Below are 18,007 nucleotides of genomic sequence, written 5' to 3'. Positions count from 1 at the left end.
TCACGAATTCATTGCTAAACTCGGCAGACCTCAGGAGGTCGCCATCTATGGTTCCAAATATTTGTTTTGCAGGGAAACCTGCAGAGTATATAGCTAGGAGACGCATTTCGTTCAGTAGATGTCGAAGATTCGGCAGTAGATGTTGAAGCATGCCTTTATAGCGGATCGTCGTAGAGAATCCTGTTTATTGCTGATATTTGTAATTTGAGTATTCTGTCAAATACGTAGATGAGATCGCAAGGAAAGAAAGTTGAGTTCAATTTTGCTCTCAGATGTTGGATCGCCAATGCTTTGTTTTTGGAGTTTGATTTCATCTAATTGAAAGGCACGATGGTGGAGTGATACATTGAACTTTTGGTCAAGAGTATGAAGAATATTGCTCATCATATCTTGAAACAACTCCAGTTCCAAGCTACCACTCTTCATCGTCAGCTTCTGACAGAGTACCATGAAAAGAACAGGAATTCAACAACCTTTATCCAGTGAAACATCTGAGGTGAGCTGTGCAGTATTAAAATTACATAATGTTACAAATTGTTTATTCCTTGTATTTTTTCATTCGTAGAAAATTTTGTATCGTACACAAGCAGAAAAGAATAAGTATTCTTTGAAGAGATTATCCACTTAATCTGAAGATCTTCGATTTTTAACTTTTTTTTCAACTGCAAGCACAGAAATCAGAAAAACACTAATAATACCTAATATAGAACCGCTTTGAGATTTCTCTCCTAGAATTTCGAAATTGATTTTTTCTTTCACCAAAAGTTTGCCCTATATTCAAGGAGATACAGTGAAAAAATATCCTAGCAGAAAATTAATTCAATTGTTGTGAAAGAGACATAAATATACGTTTGTATAAATATATATTTCGCATATTTATTTAGATACAATCAATTTTCGATGCTCCAGAGTGTATAAATCAATAGTTTACTCAATTCATAGAGGACAAAATCCTGGAACTATCAATCAAGTTGTAGTTTTTTGAAAGTTCCATTTATTCCAAACACTTCACTGGCAAATTCACTTTTTTCTGCCCTTTTCAACTCATCCACTATTTGAGATTCTTGAAACTTGAAAAATTCGGTATTCTCTGTCATCTGGACTTTATATTCTTCTGAAAAAACAATTGAATAGAACTTACGATTGGATTATGATATTAGGTTGTTTCAAAAGTTTTGTTCGTTTTTATGATTCTACTTGAAACTGCAAAATTTCAGTGAATATTTATTCAATCTAATCGAAATGAGCACCATTTGTATCAGCGTACTTTTGCCAACGTAATATAAGGGGATTAATTCTATCAGCATGAAAATTGTGTACTCGAGATCCGATGAAGTCGATGAAGGCCGTTGAGAAAGTTATCGAAGTGCTTGAAAAGATTGAAGTCGGTTGGCATGAGGTCTGGGGAGTGAGATGGGTGAGGCAGAACTTCGACGCTCAATTCCTTTAATTTTCACACGGTGATTTGTAAAACATGCGGATAGGTGTTGTCGTGGAGCAGAATCGAACCTCTTCTGTTGATCAGTGCCGGCTGTAGTTGACGCAATTTTCGGTATATTTTACTGCATCACTACTGTGATGGTTTGGCCTGGTTGCACAATATAGTGAATCATACTGGCCATTGACCACCATATAGTAACGATATCTCTTTTGTGAGTTTTCGCTCTTGGAAAGTACCTGGGTGGCCCATCGGTATCCAATCACTGTCCTGAATGGCTCCTGTTGTCGTAGAGGATCCATTTTTCTCACACGCGACGATCCGATCCAAAAAGTATTGTTTTGGTTGTGCAATACCAAGGAAGAATATACTTCAAAACGTAATAATTTCGATCATTCAAATCGTGAGGCACCCACTGTACGAACTTTTTGACGTTTCCAGTACGTTTTGAACCATTAAAAACCGCATGGGAGCTGACGTCTAGTTCTGATATTCATAAAAATGATTTTTCACCCATTTCATGTACCGTTCATGGTGTGTCAGCCTCCACCAGGGTTTTGAGTCCTCGTCCTGGATTACTGTAGGTCGACCACTTCGAGGCTGGAATCTCCGGAACGAAATTTCGCAAACCAACGCTTTGGTTCGATTAGAATTTGTAGAGAAAAATTGGCCAAAAATCGCTTAACGACATCATATAGTAATATGCTGATTATGGTCAAAAAATAAAAATTTGGAAAAAATGAACACCATCAATGTATAGACTACAAAATTCTCTATGGATCAGTATACACTACGACACAGTAGAATGAATATTTATTGAGATACGGAGCTACAAAATCACTTGATATTTAAACGGACAAAACTTTTGAAACAGCCTAATAATTCGTGTAAAGTGATAGAGATTTGATTTATTGGTAAATTATTAGTAACCCAAGTTTTCTGAAAATTAACATTTCTAATAATTTCAAGAAAATTCATCTGAAATTATAACTAGGCCGAAAAAGGCTCTAAAGCTCCACATATTTCATGTTTTTATAGTTATTGGAAAAACATGGAAAAACGAACAGATCGAAACACACAATTATTGAAAAATGCATTTTTATGGAGAAAATCAGTATTGTTCATCAGATTTTCTGAGGTGAAAATTCCCAAAAGGGTCAGTCGAAAGCACAATTATTGTTTTCATTGAAGAAAATAAATGTAAGTACTATTGAAAAACGTTTGTAAGATGTTTTAACATGGAAATGATGAGATTATCAGTACATCTAATATATACTACATGGATCAATAAGTCCCGAGACTAACCCAGAGATGGCGCTCTTAGTAAACCAGTAACCACGTCTTTCTAGAGTACTAACCTTTGCTTGAAACGTGTCGAAATTTTAAGTCGATCGGACCAGAAACAGCTGAGTTATCGAGGTTAGAGTAAAGTCGTTTTGTAGTTTGTTTAAAAAATGGAAAAAACCGAGTTTCGTGTTCTGATAAAACATTGTTTTTTAATGGGTAAAAACACCGTGCAAGCGAAAGAATGGATTGAAAAATGTTACCCGGACTCTTGTCCATCAAAAGCAACGATTTGTCGGTGGTTTGCCGAGTTTAAACGTGGTCGTACCGACACAAATGACGCAGAACGCTCGGGTAGACCTGTGGAAGCTGTTACACCGGAAAATGTGAGTGAAGTGACAAAAATTGTAATGAAATATCGTAAAGTGAAGCTCCGTGAGATTGCTGAGATGACACAGATATCATATGGAAGTGTATTTACTATCCTTCATGAAAAATTGAGCATGAAAAAGGTTTTTTCTAAGTGGGTGCCGCGATTGCTTTCGATGGAACAAAAACAGCAACGACTCGATGATTCAGAAAGCTGTTTATCGCTATTTACTCGCAACAAAAAAGATTTCTTGCGTCGTTACGTGACCATGGACGAAACATGGATACATCACTACACTCCAGAGTCAAAGCAGCAGTCATCTGAGTGGCGCAAAGCTGGCGAAAGCCGTCCGAAACGTCCGAAAACGCAGCAGTCAGCTGGCAAAGTGATGGCGTCAGTTTTTTGGGATGCGCATGGCGTGATTTTCATTGACTACCTCGAAAAAGGTAAATCGATCAACAGTGATTATTATATTGACTTACTGGTACGTTTGAAGGAGAAATCGCAAAAAAACGACCGCACATGCAGAGAAAAAAAATCCTTTTTCACCAAGACAATGCACCTTGCCACAGGTCGATGAAAACAATGGCAAAATTAAACGAATTGGGCTTTGATCTGCTTCCCCACCCCCCCATACTCACCAGATTTAGCCCCCAGTGACTACTGGCTCTTTGCTGATCTTAAAAAAATGCTCCAGGGAAAAAGATTTGGCTCAAATGAGGAGGTCATCGCTGAAACTGAAACTCATTTTGAAGCGAAAGATACATTTTTTTTATAAACATGGTATTGAAAAATTGGAAAAGCGTTGGAACCATTGTATCACCCTAAAAGGAGATTATGTTGATGAATAAAAAAAAATTTGTAAAAAAAATGTTGTTTTCATTGTTAGTCTCGGGACTTATTGATCCATGTGTTAAAAATGGATGTTTGTTGGTTGGTTGGTAAGTAATTTTTCATATAGAAGGTTTTTAGGCTATCAATTTTTCTGTAACTCGCCACTAGATGGCGCTGTAGGACAATTTTTTGAAAGCACTGTTCTATAACGCTGCGCACGCCTAAGTTCGTTGATTCTGATTCTGTCAAAACATTGGAACATCAGCGATACAGCAACATAGTACTAGTTTAATATATAAAATAATAAATTTAGTCTGTTCACTGCAAACCATTTTGTTCGAGGGTTTTATAGCTATTTTGATGGTTGAATTTCAACTTCCTTTCTATTTACTCACCATGAAGAATTTTCAAGGATTTACAGGATCCACCATAGTCTTCCGGTAGAATGTCTTTTGGAATTTTGTTGAACAAAGTGTCTATTTGTGAGTGCATAACTAACTGAAAATACAAAATTATCATTTTGTGTTTTCATGTTGAAGATATTCAACTAAATAGAATACTGAGTAGAATACTAACTCCATGTATAGAAATTGACTCCATTCAAAAGTCAATGAAGAAAAACGCATTTAAAAAATCCCAAAGACAGATATTCATTATTAGACACAATAACATTGTATCTAAAATGTCTGAAATAAATATTATCAAAACTCGACAGATACCTATCCAATATATACAAAAATGCAATCAGACAGACATTCTGAAAGCATTTATAAAAATGCAGAAAATAAGGGTTCCGACCCAGAAGTGGGTCTCTTCTCCTCACTTCCTTGTTTTGCTTGGTAAAATATCTTATGCTCACCAATTCTGATATAAAATGACTCTTGGATTTCGCCATTGTGCAGCAAGGCGTGCTGTATATGCTCAGTATTTGCTAAACACAGCTCTTCGTTTCTCTGTTTTTTTTTTAAATTTGTTTTCAAAAAAGTCATCTAACAAAAGAAATATTTATTTTAATTTATTTCGATAGTCAAAATTATTGAATACAAGTTATAAAAAATACTTTTTTTGGATTTCACAATACTTCGTTCTGTATTCATAAAAATTACTTTCACCCAATTTGAGTCATTCTACTGTTTTTTAAGGACAAAACACAACCACTGTAGAAAAATTGTTAAGGTGCTCTGGGAGTTGTGTCTGTGCGAAAGTATCTATTCACATTGGATTTGAATCTCTGGAAGTTTAATCCATACAAACGCAGCTCTCCAAATGAAAGAGTTCTCAAACAGTGAAGTTCGAGGTGTACTGAGTTGAACCTCAAAACGATGAGCACCCACAGTCCGTCACGTTTTTCTGATACGTACCGCTTTTGGTGGAATCAAATGTGCTAAGTCATTTGAACACTTCCCGTGAAACTATCTATAGAAGAGAGACAAAATGTCTAACTCTTCTTCAATGGTCCAGACTATCAAGGTTGCAAGTGATGTTCGCGTATCCAATCAGGCAGATGGCTTTTTTCTGGATAGAATCCAGCAGCATTAAGGTATGCTTAGGGGCGGAGCTCCATACATGAGAACAATACTCCAAAGAAGGTCTGATCTGAGCTTTATAAAGCATCAAAAGTTGTGGAGTCATTTAAAGTTTTCTGGTTCGGAAGAGTGTTTGAAGCTTTTGGGAAGCAGTTTCTGCAATTCCAACGACATGATTGTGCTAAGAAATATTGATGTCCATTTAAATCCTCTACAGTACCATCAATTAGGACCTTTCTTGTCTTGTTTTCCAGTTCTTATTCACCCTGTTCATTTCAACTCTTTCAACATCAATTTATGTTTCTCATTGCATCTAAAAGATATCTGTTGCTGACTTGCTATAAGAAAGGATTCAGTTTGTGTATCAACGGTTAGGTAGGTACTATGAATATGTCAATAACGCATCTCTTGTGGAATTATTCAATTGAAAATGTTTCGAACCACTCTTTGTATAAGTTCGCCATTATTGTTGGTTATTGGTATTGGTAGTGCATCACCTTGAATGAAATAACTTTCTTTTTCGAAAGTTTTTTTGTATACACTATGGCACCTATTGTTTTTATGATTTCCGTTTGGACGAAATTCTCTTATGATTAGTTCTTTACTGGAAGTGAAACCTATGCTGGAGCATAACAAATTTTGATTGAACAATATTATTTGGTTCGATTTTTGAAACACTTTTCAGTAAGATGTATTGGAGTGGTATCATTTGAAAAATTTTGAGGTAATGTACTGAAGCGAAAAGGAAACTGATGACAAAATCTGAACTTACCGAATCTGCAACATACTTTTTCATGAAGGGTCTCATCATTGCAGAAATTTTATCCATGAATGGAACAATGTTGAAAAAGTGAATGCTTTTGAATCTTATTGGCATTCCCTCCTGGAGAAAAACATATATAGTTATAGATGAACACGTTAGAAATTTTGTACTACTAACAGTAAAAAACAATGTTTTTTTTCCCATTCAAATAACGCTGCATTATGAGATTTTCACTGAGCAGTTTACGAAACCATTACATAATTTTTTGAGATGTAGAAAAAGTTTTCTTTAAAAATAGAGCGATTCCAGAATTCATTTTTCACAATGGGCAATAGACAATATTCTGGGAAAAAAATTAAGAAGAAAATCCAATGGCGGTCATCGATTTTTACATTATTATCGATTTCAAAATTTTGCCAAAAAGCGATTTGAAAAAAATTGTTTGATACCTTTAAGTATTCCCTCAGGAGCTTAGCTCAGATCATTGGAGTAATTATAATATTTTTTGAGATCTTTGAAGCATGAGTGAAACAGGAAAAATAGTATAATTTTCAAAATAGCATAACTTTTGAAAGAAAACTTTTGATTTTTTTCCTATGACAGAACTTCTTTATATGATAAATGAATACTTCTGACCAATTTCTATCCAATTCGAAAGGAGTCGATTCCAACCATTGGTGTATTTGACATGGAATAACTTGTTGTTCAGCTACAATGACCCAATAATAATAATAATATCACCTTTATTATTTCATAAACAAAACAAAAACTCAACATAACTTATATATTCAAACTAGCAATTGAAATGAAGGGCGAAGTTCATCATCCGTAATACGATACATCACGGAAAATGTTCTTCCACGTAACCCTGAACTGCTGGGGAGAACATAAACATGAATCCCCGGTTCATGTTCGATATCTCAAGTGCGCACAATTCAAAATTTGATTGAAGAAAATGATAAATAATGCTTTTCGGACCCGAAGGCAAAAGTAGAGAATCTCTTTCTATCTACATTTTCGACCTTAAATTCAATAAAAACATCGATTACCTTCATTTCAAGGCAACTGTACCCAAGCAGACATTTGTTTTCTAGAAAACTGAAATTCAGTTTATGTGAGAGCTTGATATTCTCTGCGATGAAATATACGGAAGGAGCCTCACTAAAGAAATATGTATTTCAGATAACACAAAATAGTTGCATCAAATTGCATACGGCATCGGCAAATAGGATTATATCATTTTTTCTTTTGAAGACTCTGGATGATTGCACATCAAGCGAATAAGTAAAATACGCCTCACGTTGACATATACAATTCTGAGATGCAGGAAAGCTACTTCATTAACGTAAAAATTTATTTTTCTGTATCAAAATATGGTATATCATATATTCCATTAAGTATTCCTAGAAACAGCACATCTTTATACAAAGGGTTTTTTTCCTAGGAAGCCGCTAAATTATACATAAAATTTTGAGATGACGCTGAAAATTTCGTCGTGGGCATAGCAAAGGTATCAGAATACAGCTAAACGCTATGCATTATATATTTGTTTTAACCATATTGTTATGAATATCACTGGAGTTTTTTCCCTACACCAAACCGTTATTTCAATACCTCGACACGTGTTTCGATCACCAAGTGATCATCTTGAAGAGGAAGGTCTTCCTCTTGAAATTGATCACTTGGATGACGATCACTAGGTACTTGTAATTAGAACAACCAGTTTAACAGAGTTTTCTGGATAGAGTCTGCGGGGTTCCAGGAGTGGAGCTGAAAACTCCACCACGAGAATCGTCCTACTCTGATGGTCGAGAAGGACTATATCAGGCTTCTTTGTTTGTATCAGTTTGAGCCGTTAGCCGTTTTAAAATGCCAAGTATTGACCAAATTCCTTTCTAAAAGAGCAAAAAGTACTGTCAAATTCACAACTTAAATTCTGAGACGAAAAATCTACTCAAAATGCCGTAATGAATTTAACAGATTATATTTACAAAGCACTGGATGAGAGCGAGCACACAATAGGTGTTTTCAGATTTATCGAGAGCATTTGATACTGTTACCCTATTGATTTTGCTTTCATGTTTAGAAAACATCAGTATTAGGGGCCACGCAATGAAACTATTCAAATCATATCTGGTAAATAGAAAACAATAAGTGAAAATCAAAAACATTGAAAGCAGCGGAAAAATAATTGAATGTGGAATACTCCAGGGAACGGTTCTGGGACCAGTTTTATTCTGCACATATTTGAATGGAATATTTCCAGCAGGTTCATCTGGACACACCGCTATAGTTTATTCTAGAAAAACATGGTCAGTGGTGAAGAAACAGACAGAAAAGGACCTAGAAATAATCAAAGATTGGTTGGATTATAGACAACTGTCTCTGAATTTCATTGAAACTTTATATTTACCTTTCGGAAACTACAAGTGTTCTCTGTCGATATATCAGAATTTAACGATTCAGAAGTCGCTAGAAATAGGCACATGTACGATATTTAGAAGTTATAATATAGACTCACATCTGAGATGGGATTTTAACATGAATTATTTAACGAAAAAATTGGGATGTATACTTTTTGAAATTCGACAGCTCAAAGAGATTCTTGATTTGAAATTGAAAAAAATGTTTATTATTCACTAGTACGAAGTCATCTAATATACTGCATAATGGGATAGAGCGATGTATCAAAAAACCTACCTTCGTCCACTGGAAGTAATTCATAGGAGGTTCTTAAAATCAATTATGAATGAATGAATCGAAAAGGTTTTTGTATGAAAGTGTATAATTATAAAATTATTGCAAAGCGCTTTCGACTTTTGTCATCATCAGTGCTCACCTGAAAGTAAGTGATCTAATTGAAAAGAAAGTTTTATGGAAATTCTTTTCAATAAGATCACTTACTTTCAGGTGAGCATTGATGATGACGAAAGTCGAAAGCGCTTTGAAATAATTTTATAATTATACACTTTCATACAAAAACCTCTTCGATTCATTCATTCAATAAGTGTATTCAGCTTCCCAAATCTATTAATTATGAATGAACCCCTTCGTTATTCTAGTCATAAATTTTATGATGGAAGTGGTATACTTGATTTGGGACAACTCTTCTACAAAACTCTTGCGTTATATCAACACAAGGAAATGAATAGATCGAGCAAGTCTGAACACGAACACAAAACACGCAACAAAACTAAATATAGTGTACCATACGTTCGTGAGTTTGAAGGTTAGAAATCATTCACTCTTCTGGGACCCATTGTCTATAACTCCTCACCGGATAACATAATTCTACCACGTCTACCACGAGAAAAAAATCAAAGAAATTTTTGATCATGGTCGCTGAAGCACTTCTTGAAAATAATTAATTTCTCTACTATATTTGTTGTGAAAAGAAGCTCAATGTTTATTACTTTTATCCTTGACATGTGACGTGTCCATGACTGAAATCAACGCAAAATGCAAATATTTCAGATTTTCTGTTGAACATTTGACTACGTATTAGGACTATTAGACTGTTTTGTTTTATCTGCTTGGTTTTATTGGAATACACACTTAGCGAAGAGTTTTTGACACTTCTCACCTAACACCCATAACATATTGTTTGTTGTATCTGTAATCATTTATGTATTTTCAATGTTGAAATATCATACCGATAATTTACATTTTCAATATAAGATTTTATTCATATGTAAATTTTGATTAGATTTTAGATTCAATAATCTTTATCAGATTTATATACTTCATTCAATATTTTCGATGTAAGGTATATTTTATATTTGAGGTTTTATATTTAGGCTTCTTCACCACATAGAAGCATTTGATGCTTCTTGGTTTTTATATTTATTTGTATTTGTATTTCCTCGATGTAATTTTTATAAAACTATTTCATTTCAAATAAATCGTTGTTATATTATCATTATTATAACCACAATTAGTTACTTACTAATTGGATTTTTCAAAGTTTTCGGGGTAACTTTTCAGTTTGAACATCATTACACTTGAACAGATTTTCTATTGGTTCAAATTCATTTTTCAGGTTGTGGAAGGTTAAGAAGTCGAGGAGCATCATATTGCTCTTCTAAAGTTTTTGAAGTATTTCACATTTTTGCATAGTTTTCAGGAAACCTGCCTGAGACAATTCATAAATTCAATCATTACTTGTTTCAATTTTGTAACTGATTATGTGAGTCTATAAAATTATCTAAAAGCAAAAAAATTATTTGAGAGAACCTAGAGACATAAAAATAATTTTTTAAAATAATCCAAAAATGGTACCTGGAGGTAGTATAAGAATGTTCTCATATAAACAATATTGACTTTCAGAAAATGTCCAAATGCGAAACCTTCCATATCAAAAACGATAACGACTCCATTTGGTGGACCATTTTGATGGAGATGAAGAATGGTTATCATATCGAAACAGTTGATTTGTACAGCGTATATATAATTACTTGGGTCGCTATCCATCATCTTGACAAAGAGCACCAAGTCTCCTTCAGGAGTTGCTTTTGGAAGCGGCATGAACAGTCTGAAATAGAAAAGAAGGAAAATGACAGTCCTTATTTTCAATACAAAAATAATGATTTTGAATGAACGTTGGTTTGAAGAAGAACTACGGAGTTGTAGAAAGGCCATAAATTATTTCGAAAGAAATCTGACATTGAAGTCGAAATTTAACAAAATTCCTAGATCAAATCTAAAGTAAATGGAACTTCAAACGTTCAAGCCAGTCTCTATATACCTACACAGTAGGCTTAATGGACTGACGCCTATCAGAAAACAACTACTCCCCTGGCTAATACCACGAAGGGCGTTGGATTTTATCCGACAGGCGTCAGTGCAGGAATTTTCACAGAAAATGTCCTGCATATGCAATTGGCAATACAACTGAAAGAGTCGACCTTCAATTATGGAACGGGCACACTTGCAGACCGGTTTCGGGTTTATTAGCCACTCATCAGTGCAAGATAGTGACCATCATCGACCTAAAGTCAATGATATTCCACAATTGAAAATCGGAATTCCTTCAGAGTATTTCATTCCTCTTCCAACGTTGAAGCGAACATTACAAAATGTCGCTCCATCTAGTGGACGAGTTACTAACCATATCCGTAATTTGCCCGATTCCTCTGAATAAGGAAGAAAAACTTTCTTATTAGTCAGTGGGCTATGCTTGAAGACTGGCCGTAAACAAATCTAAAGTAAATGGAACTTCAAACGTTCAAGCCAGACTCTATATACCTACACAGTAGGTTTAATGGACTGACGCCTATCAGAAAACAACTACTCTTTCAGTTGTATTGCCAATTGCATATGCAGGACATTTTCTGTGAAAATTCCTGCACTGACGCCTGTCGGATATAATCCAACGCCCTTCGTGGTATTAGCCAGGGGAGTTGTTGTTTTCTGATAGGCGTCAGTCCATTAAACCTACTGTGTAGGTATATAGAGACTGGCTTGAACGTTTGAAGTTCCATTTACTTTAGATTTGTTTACGGCCAGTCTTCAAGCATAGTCCACTGACTAATAAGAAAGTCCTAGATCAAAGTCGAAATTCAACAAAATCACTATTATATGATTTTGACTTTCAGGAATATTTTTTTTTTCATTGGTATTGTTTTTTAATATATTTATAAAATTAATACAATGTGTTAAAACAACGATAAAAATAAAATAAATACAACAATAAAAATTAATTGGCGCTCCGGGGCGACTTCATTGATAAATTTTCACTTGAAATCTGAATTTTGATGAACTCGAAAATTTTTACTTGAACTCGGATTTTTTTTTATTTTGATTTTAAACTTCCAATTCAGTGAATTTTCAATCATAGAAAATTCTTAGCCCTCCCACGCCTACATGAAAAACCGTTATTTAGATTTCAGAGCAAGTATCCTTATTTATTTTGATAGCGCAAGAACAAAAATGGGAAAATTTTCTCGACATTATTATATATTTTTTGTAACCTCTGTGAACACTGAAGTCACTCTAATACTCACACACAGTTTATTGCAGATTGTATAACGGGATCAGTTGGATTTCTGTTCCCAAAAATGTCTGGACACATTGTTTTTATAGTGAAGTATTTGTCAATAGTAAGTTTCGCCTTCTCAGTATTATAGTAGCAACTGTGGAGAAATAACACCACCTGCAATTCTGTAAAGAAATTTCATTATCTTATTTTTCACTAAAGAATGAAAATGCTAAAAGTCAGCACCCGAAAATAACAGCAGACGCAGACCCGCTAAAGTTCTCATCAGTGGTGCTGAACTGAAAAACACAAGCGTAATTGAACTTAATGGTTTTAGAAAGCCAGAGTAATTGAAGGTGATGATAGCTTCCCTTGCGGAGGCGCTATCTATGAGGTCGACAGAAGACTGAATCCAAGAAAATCAAAGATTAAGGAGGATCACCTGAGGCAAAGGGATACGTCCAATGACAACTTTTTTTCTCTGAACCTCAGTCAGGGAAAAATCGTGTTCGTCGGTTGATGTCCCGTTTACTTTTGAGGTGTATTGAGGTTCTCCTGTTGATCTCATACTAACAAAGCTCTCGTGATTCAGCTGGCATCACTAATGAGATCTATGACGGGACTCAACAGTACTGCCTGGTGTTGGATAACTAATGCGTCGTTTCTGGGTTCTGGTTCCAACTAGTTGCCTTGCATCTAAACGAGCAATCGGTGTTATGGTGTTGAGATTCGATAATTATCCATTTGATCTAATTGTGATACATATCTCCACTTACTAGTCACATGAGGTAGATGTGGTTGTGTTTTACTCCATTCCATGAGATAATGAACATCCTCTTCCTTCAAACCTGTATCCATTTCATACACGTCGTTGATGTCTATTTCGCCTTGCATGCTTCCTGAGGATCTCAATCACCTGAAAAATATCTTCAAAGGAAATGGGTACAGCGAAATTGAATTCGAGCGAGCCATACGACCCAAAAAAGAAGGTCAAAGTTATCTCAGCTAGGACCGTTGAAGGATAAGCTTTCCTTCTCTATGTTAACAATGTTACAAACCGGGTTGGGAGGACTTTTAGAGAAACACGACGAGAAACCAATATTTGGGCCAACAAAAACTATCAGATAAAGTCTATGTTCAGTAAAGGACCCCAGAGAGCCTTCAGCAACACACAGGGTATACCGGATTTCTTGTAGCTACAGGTCGGTCTACATTGAAACCACGAAAAATAGTATAGGTACCCGTCTGTAGCCCGTCTGTAGCCTAGTTGTAGCCAAACATGCTCTTAAAGAAGGCACTTATTCGAAAATACAGTAATACTTGACAAAAATTATAATTAATATTCAAGAGTATATAGAGACGCAATAGAAATTCAAATATACAAGGATAATTTCAATAAAAAAGACGAGGCAATGAACAATGATAAAATCTGGCTGCCTGTCCTTAATGGACTACGTACAAGATCAGGTAATCCACCTAGGAGAAACAAAGTCACGCCCACCTATGATAATATAAAACCATTCCAGCATTGTAGTTTTATTATAGATTAGAAAGTAAAAGCAACTAAAGGCTGACTTTCGACCACAGTGGGTCAGATGTCAATCTTGCTGAAGTGCTTATCAGTAGGTCCACTCATGAGAATGGGGGTGGATGGACGTCATGGGATGTTGTGCACACAATAACCATGTGGGGAAGGGGGCATGGGGGAGCATTGTAGTTTCTGCGTTGGGTAGTTCTTCATAAAGTTCAAATTATACCTTCTATTGAATATTTGTCGCTAATATGGCCTACAATCTTATGGCCTACAATCATACCTTGGAACGGTTAGCTTCAAGCAATCTTAGTAACCCGCCCTTCTCTTTCACCGATAAAAACGTATGGCAAACTATTCGCTTTTTAAAAAATTCATTTGGAGAATAGCTTCTCTATAAAATAAACTATTTCGTTGGTTCAAGAGAGAAAAATGTCATCCGCAAGATACCAGAAAAACAAATCCAATTGATGAAGCAACAAAAAATACAACTTTTTTGTCTCTTGTTTTTTTCACATATAGTTTTGTTTTCGAAAAAAAAGGAGAAAATCTATTGCATATCATCAACATGAATAAATAATTTCTTATTATTATCGAAAAATATCTTGTCCATTCGTCTCAAACTTGGGTACTTATTAATTTATTCCTTTTATTTCTAGCTAGTAATCATATTCGATTTAGTCATTTCAAGAGTGTTTTGAAAGATGACTGATTTCGAATCTGTAACGGCACTGCTATTGAGAATCAAGCACTTTTTCCAATAACTTGAACTTCGAAAATATCCTCAACGCGCGTTTCTACAACCAAGTTAGCGTCTTCAAGATACCATGAGACCAACTGGGAGACTAAAAAGTTGTATTTCCAATGGCTTAACCTATACAGAGTGGGCCTAATTGGACACTTTCAACAGAAAACTCCTGTTTTCAAACTAGATAGATAAAAACTGATGTCTGTGTCTGAGGATCAAATTTTATGACAAACTTAATGGAGAAAACCACATATCGATATCTATCATCGGTTCTGAGTTAGAGCATAATTTCAAAAATGTGCATTTTTGAAAGATCGCTGTAATTTTTTTGTGTCAAAAATTTCTTATTTTTAAAAAAACGTGTCCAAAGCACTTTTTACGTAGAATATTCAATGATGTGAAAAACTTATTTTTTTCAAAAGAGATATCGATAGTTATTGATGAAAAACTGTTTTGTCAATGAGACGCCCTGTATATTCCTGCATATTTCAATTATCCTTTCAAAAATGTAGCACACTCGATGTATTGCTAGAGTCATCTTTGAAATACAGAGCTTCTAGGTTTTTTCATGTACCTAGACTTTGAAACGCACACTTTGATGAAATTCCGTTATCTGTCATTTCATTTTGTGGTTCCCTATACCTAACCTGAATAGTTTTTCTGATATTGGCTTTTCCAAATGATAGTTTTTATTTCAATGCATTTTCTGAATCAAGAAACGATATTTATTTGATTTGCTTTCTATAGAAAAAAATCGAGGCAAGTTGAATCTGGTGATCCTGCTGGCCAATTTTGTGGGCCTCCCCTGCCAATCCATTTATTCGGAACGCACATATTCAAAAACTGTCTGACACTGAATTTTAAATGTACCGGAACTTTGGTTGATTTGTTTGTTTGTTTAGCTCCCTGGGAAGTTTTGTTGTTCGTTTAGAAATATATATTCTTCTGATAATCATCTGGTATGCAACGTTATGAATCTGTCCGTTCTTTTGAATTTTTTGACATTTTTGGGAATCTTCGCTTTGAGAAGCTTCGAGACAAGTTCGGTTAGAACTGAATCAGGCTTTTCATTCGACTAGATACTATGACCTTCAAATCAGATGGAGTACAAGATACTTTAAGTACATTACTGATTATTGAGGAGAATAAATCTGCTAAATTGTTACTTGATATCACCGGACTATATTTCTTGCTCCTTCTTTCAATATCTATTTCAGAAATATAAATTGAAAGATAAGCAAAATTCAGTTCACATACAGCTTCAAATAAATCGTAGTGAATGACACCAGTTGTTATAATTCAGCCAATTTTTTTCATTGTCGAGATCAATTTCATCGACCTTCGTTTCGTTAACATTCATGTGTTTTGAACAATTTGTTAACTTCGAGGTTTTCAAGGATTTGAGAAAATATTCCTACTCTCCTATTTGGAATATGCAGGCAGAATTTGAAATGAGAAGTGTCATTTATTGACAAGTTGAAAAAAGAACTGAACTCTTTGTCGTAAAAAATAAATTCTTTTCCATACATCAGAACTAGCTTTAGTGTATGTCAGAACTATTTTGTTTGGACTTTGATTGACGAATTGCAAAAAATTTCAAATGGAAATTAATCCAAACACAGAAACGTTTTGGGATTGTTGATTGGAGTTCCTATGAAATTTACTTACGTTTTGTTAAAACGAGTGGTTTGCATCGTCACGATTGCAAAGTCTTCTCATTTTTTGCAAATCCAGCCATTTGTTTACATCAACATTTTAATTTAATATCTTTCTTTAGATACCAGGGAAGTGAAACTCTAGAAATAGTCGACACACTGCTGATTACTGCCCTTATTATTCATCTATACCAGGTTTATATATAATTTATTTGCTGAAAAATACTAAATTGTGCGATTTTTAACGGAATTTGATTCATTTGACATAATTTATATCGTTTTTTCCGTTTTGTTTAGAATTTAACCAAACACGAGAACAAATCAACATATGAAAAGTTGCAAATATATTCATTTGATTTGGGAAATAAATTATCAAGTTACTTACTTGAAATTAAGAATGTGAATTATTTGCACAGAACACACTTTCACAATAAAAAACTAATCGCCATTCCTTAAATTGAAAGCAGTTGTAGGCATAAAGAATGTAATTTTATGTCTATCCATTTGATGAGGGCAAAGGTTACTCTGAACAAATAGACGTTAACAATATCGTTCAATTAATAATTATACATCACAAACGTTTTCATGGAATCATCTTCACGCTTTTACTGAACCTATTTTTGCCACGTACTCGTAATATTTTGATTTTGATAAAAACCACTTTCTCGCTCAGTCGTAGATATATGTCTCTTTTTGAACTTGAACTGAATGTTTATCGCGAATAATACATATTTTATACGAGGGACGAGCTGATTTTCTTAAAAATGTGTTGTTCAAAAAGAAATTGTAACCATGATTTGAGTTTCGACAAGTTAATTACATTGTAGCCTATTTTGGTGTTTTATCAGCTTCATTCTATTAAAAAGCTCCAAAAGTTACTCCTTACTGTAATTGGCTGTTGAAGCGTAATGAACACCAACTACAGTTTCTATTTCAACGGCTTCTAACAGGGCTGTAATATTAGCAAAATAACTTTGCAGATGTATCCGTGAAACTTGTGCTAGTCAAAGAATGGCAAAGGTCTTATTCTTTAACATGCGATTTCAAAAACCACCAGGTATGAGGCACTACTTTCTATCAGAGACATCGTCTTTCCAAAAACTATACACTGCCTCTGTCCATATTTCAAAAAATAAAAAAAGGTTAACTAGACGAAATAACCTTTTTAACTAGTTTGACTTATTGATTAAAGGCATAATTCTCTCATTTTCATAAACAATCTATCCATAACAGCTCCTGAAGTCGTTAAACTCATTCATTGACGTCTATATGTATTTCTCAAGAATTAATCATTAGATAGCAACGTTAGGTTTAAGAAAATATCCGGACATTGGTTTCAGGGTTATCATTTTGAATACTGCATAGTTTTTCGCTTTTCAACGCTAAAGATGGCCCTCTGTCTCTTTTTCGAAAAACATTTCTCTTAACGCTGCTGATCCACAGGAATCCATTTTGTCACCATTCACATTTCATTACACAGAAACTATCAATTGGAAAACATCAAATCGAAGTCTTGACAATTCCGTGAAGATTTCGAAGATTTCCCAGTTAAATTACGAAATTCTCTTTTATGAACATTCAAAAAATTGTAGGAATTGTGAGTATCATGTCATTTTTTCCTCATCCATAAATATTCCTTTGATGATGATGAGTAGTGATGAATAGTCACATTTCCAATATATTATTTTGATATGTTTTCTACACTTTCTAAAGTTAAAGATGGAAAATTGTTTTGGAAAATGCTTCAAGAATTTATTGTAGATCGAACTTTACTTGAGTTCTCTAACTTGAATTTCCCAATCACCAGAATTGCAATAGTCTTCTCGATGGGCGTTTTACCAATCAGGAGGAAAAAATAATAAAAACATCTCCTGAAGACATCAA

At 34.5% G+C, this 18,007-nt stretch overlaps 1 protein-coding gene across 1 annotated transcript in view; it reads right to left on the bottom strand.

Annotated features, from left to right (window-relative positions):
- Positions 1 to 16,796, bottom strand: part of LOC111512994 (uncharacterized) — a 52,961-nt gene extending 36,165 nt beyond the window's left edge. The window contains exons 1-7 of the mRNA XM_074185713.1: positions 16,509 to 16,796; positions 12,966 to 13,105; positions 12,218 to 12,374; positions 10,494 to 10,746; positions 6,225 to 6,335; positions 4,322 to 4,424; positions 965 to 1,114 (exon numbers count right to left, since the gene is read on the bottom strand). Of these exons, the coding sequence (XP_074041814.1) occupies positions 965 to 1,114; positions 4,322 to 4,424; positions 6,225 to 6,335; positions 10,494 to 10,746; positions 12,218 to 12,374; positions 12,966 to 13,083 (892 nt within the window). The 5' untranslated portion in view covers positions 13,084 to 13,105; positions 16,509 to 16,796. The remainder of the gene's footprint in view (positions 1 to 964; positions 1,115 to 4,321; positions 4,425 to 6,224; positions 6,336 to 10,493; positions 10,747 to 12,217; positions 12,375 to 12,965; positions 13,106 to 16,508) is intronic.
- Positions 16,797 to 18,007: the final 1,211 nt, after the last annotated feature.

Source organism: Leptinotarsa decemlineata, unplaced genomic scaffold (genome assembly GCF_025532065.1).
Source record: "Leptinotarsa decemlineata unplaced genomic scaffold, Ldec_3_MD MMD2_tig00078346_RagTag_RagTag, whole genome shotgun sequence".
NCBI lineage: Eukaryota > Metazoa > Arthropoda > Insecta > Coleoptera > Chrysomelidae > Leptinotarsa > Leptinotarsa decemlineata.
Note: the sequence above shows the minus strand (reverse complement) of the source record. Positions and strands in the feature narration are given on the sequence as shown.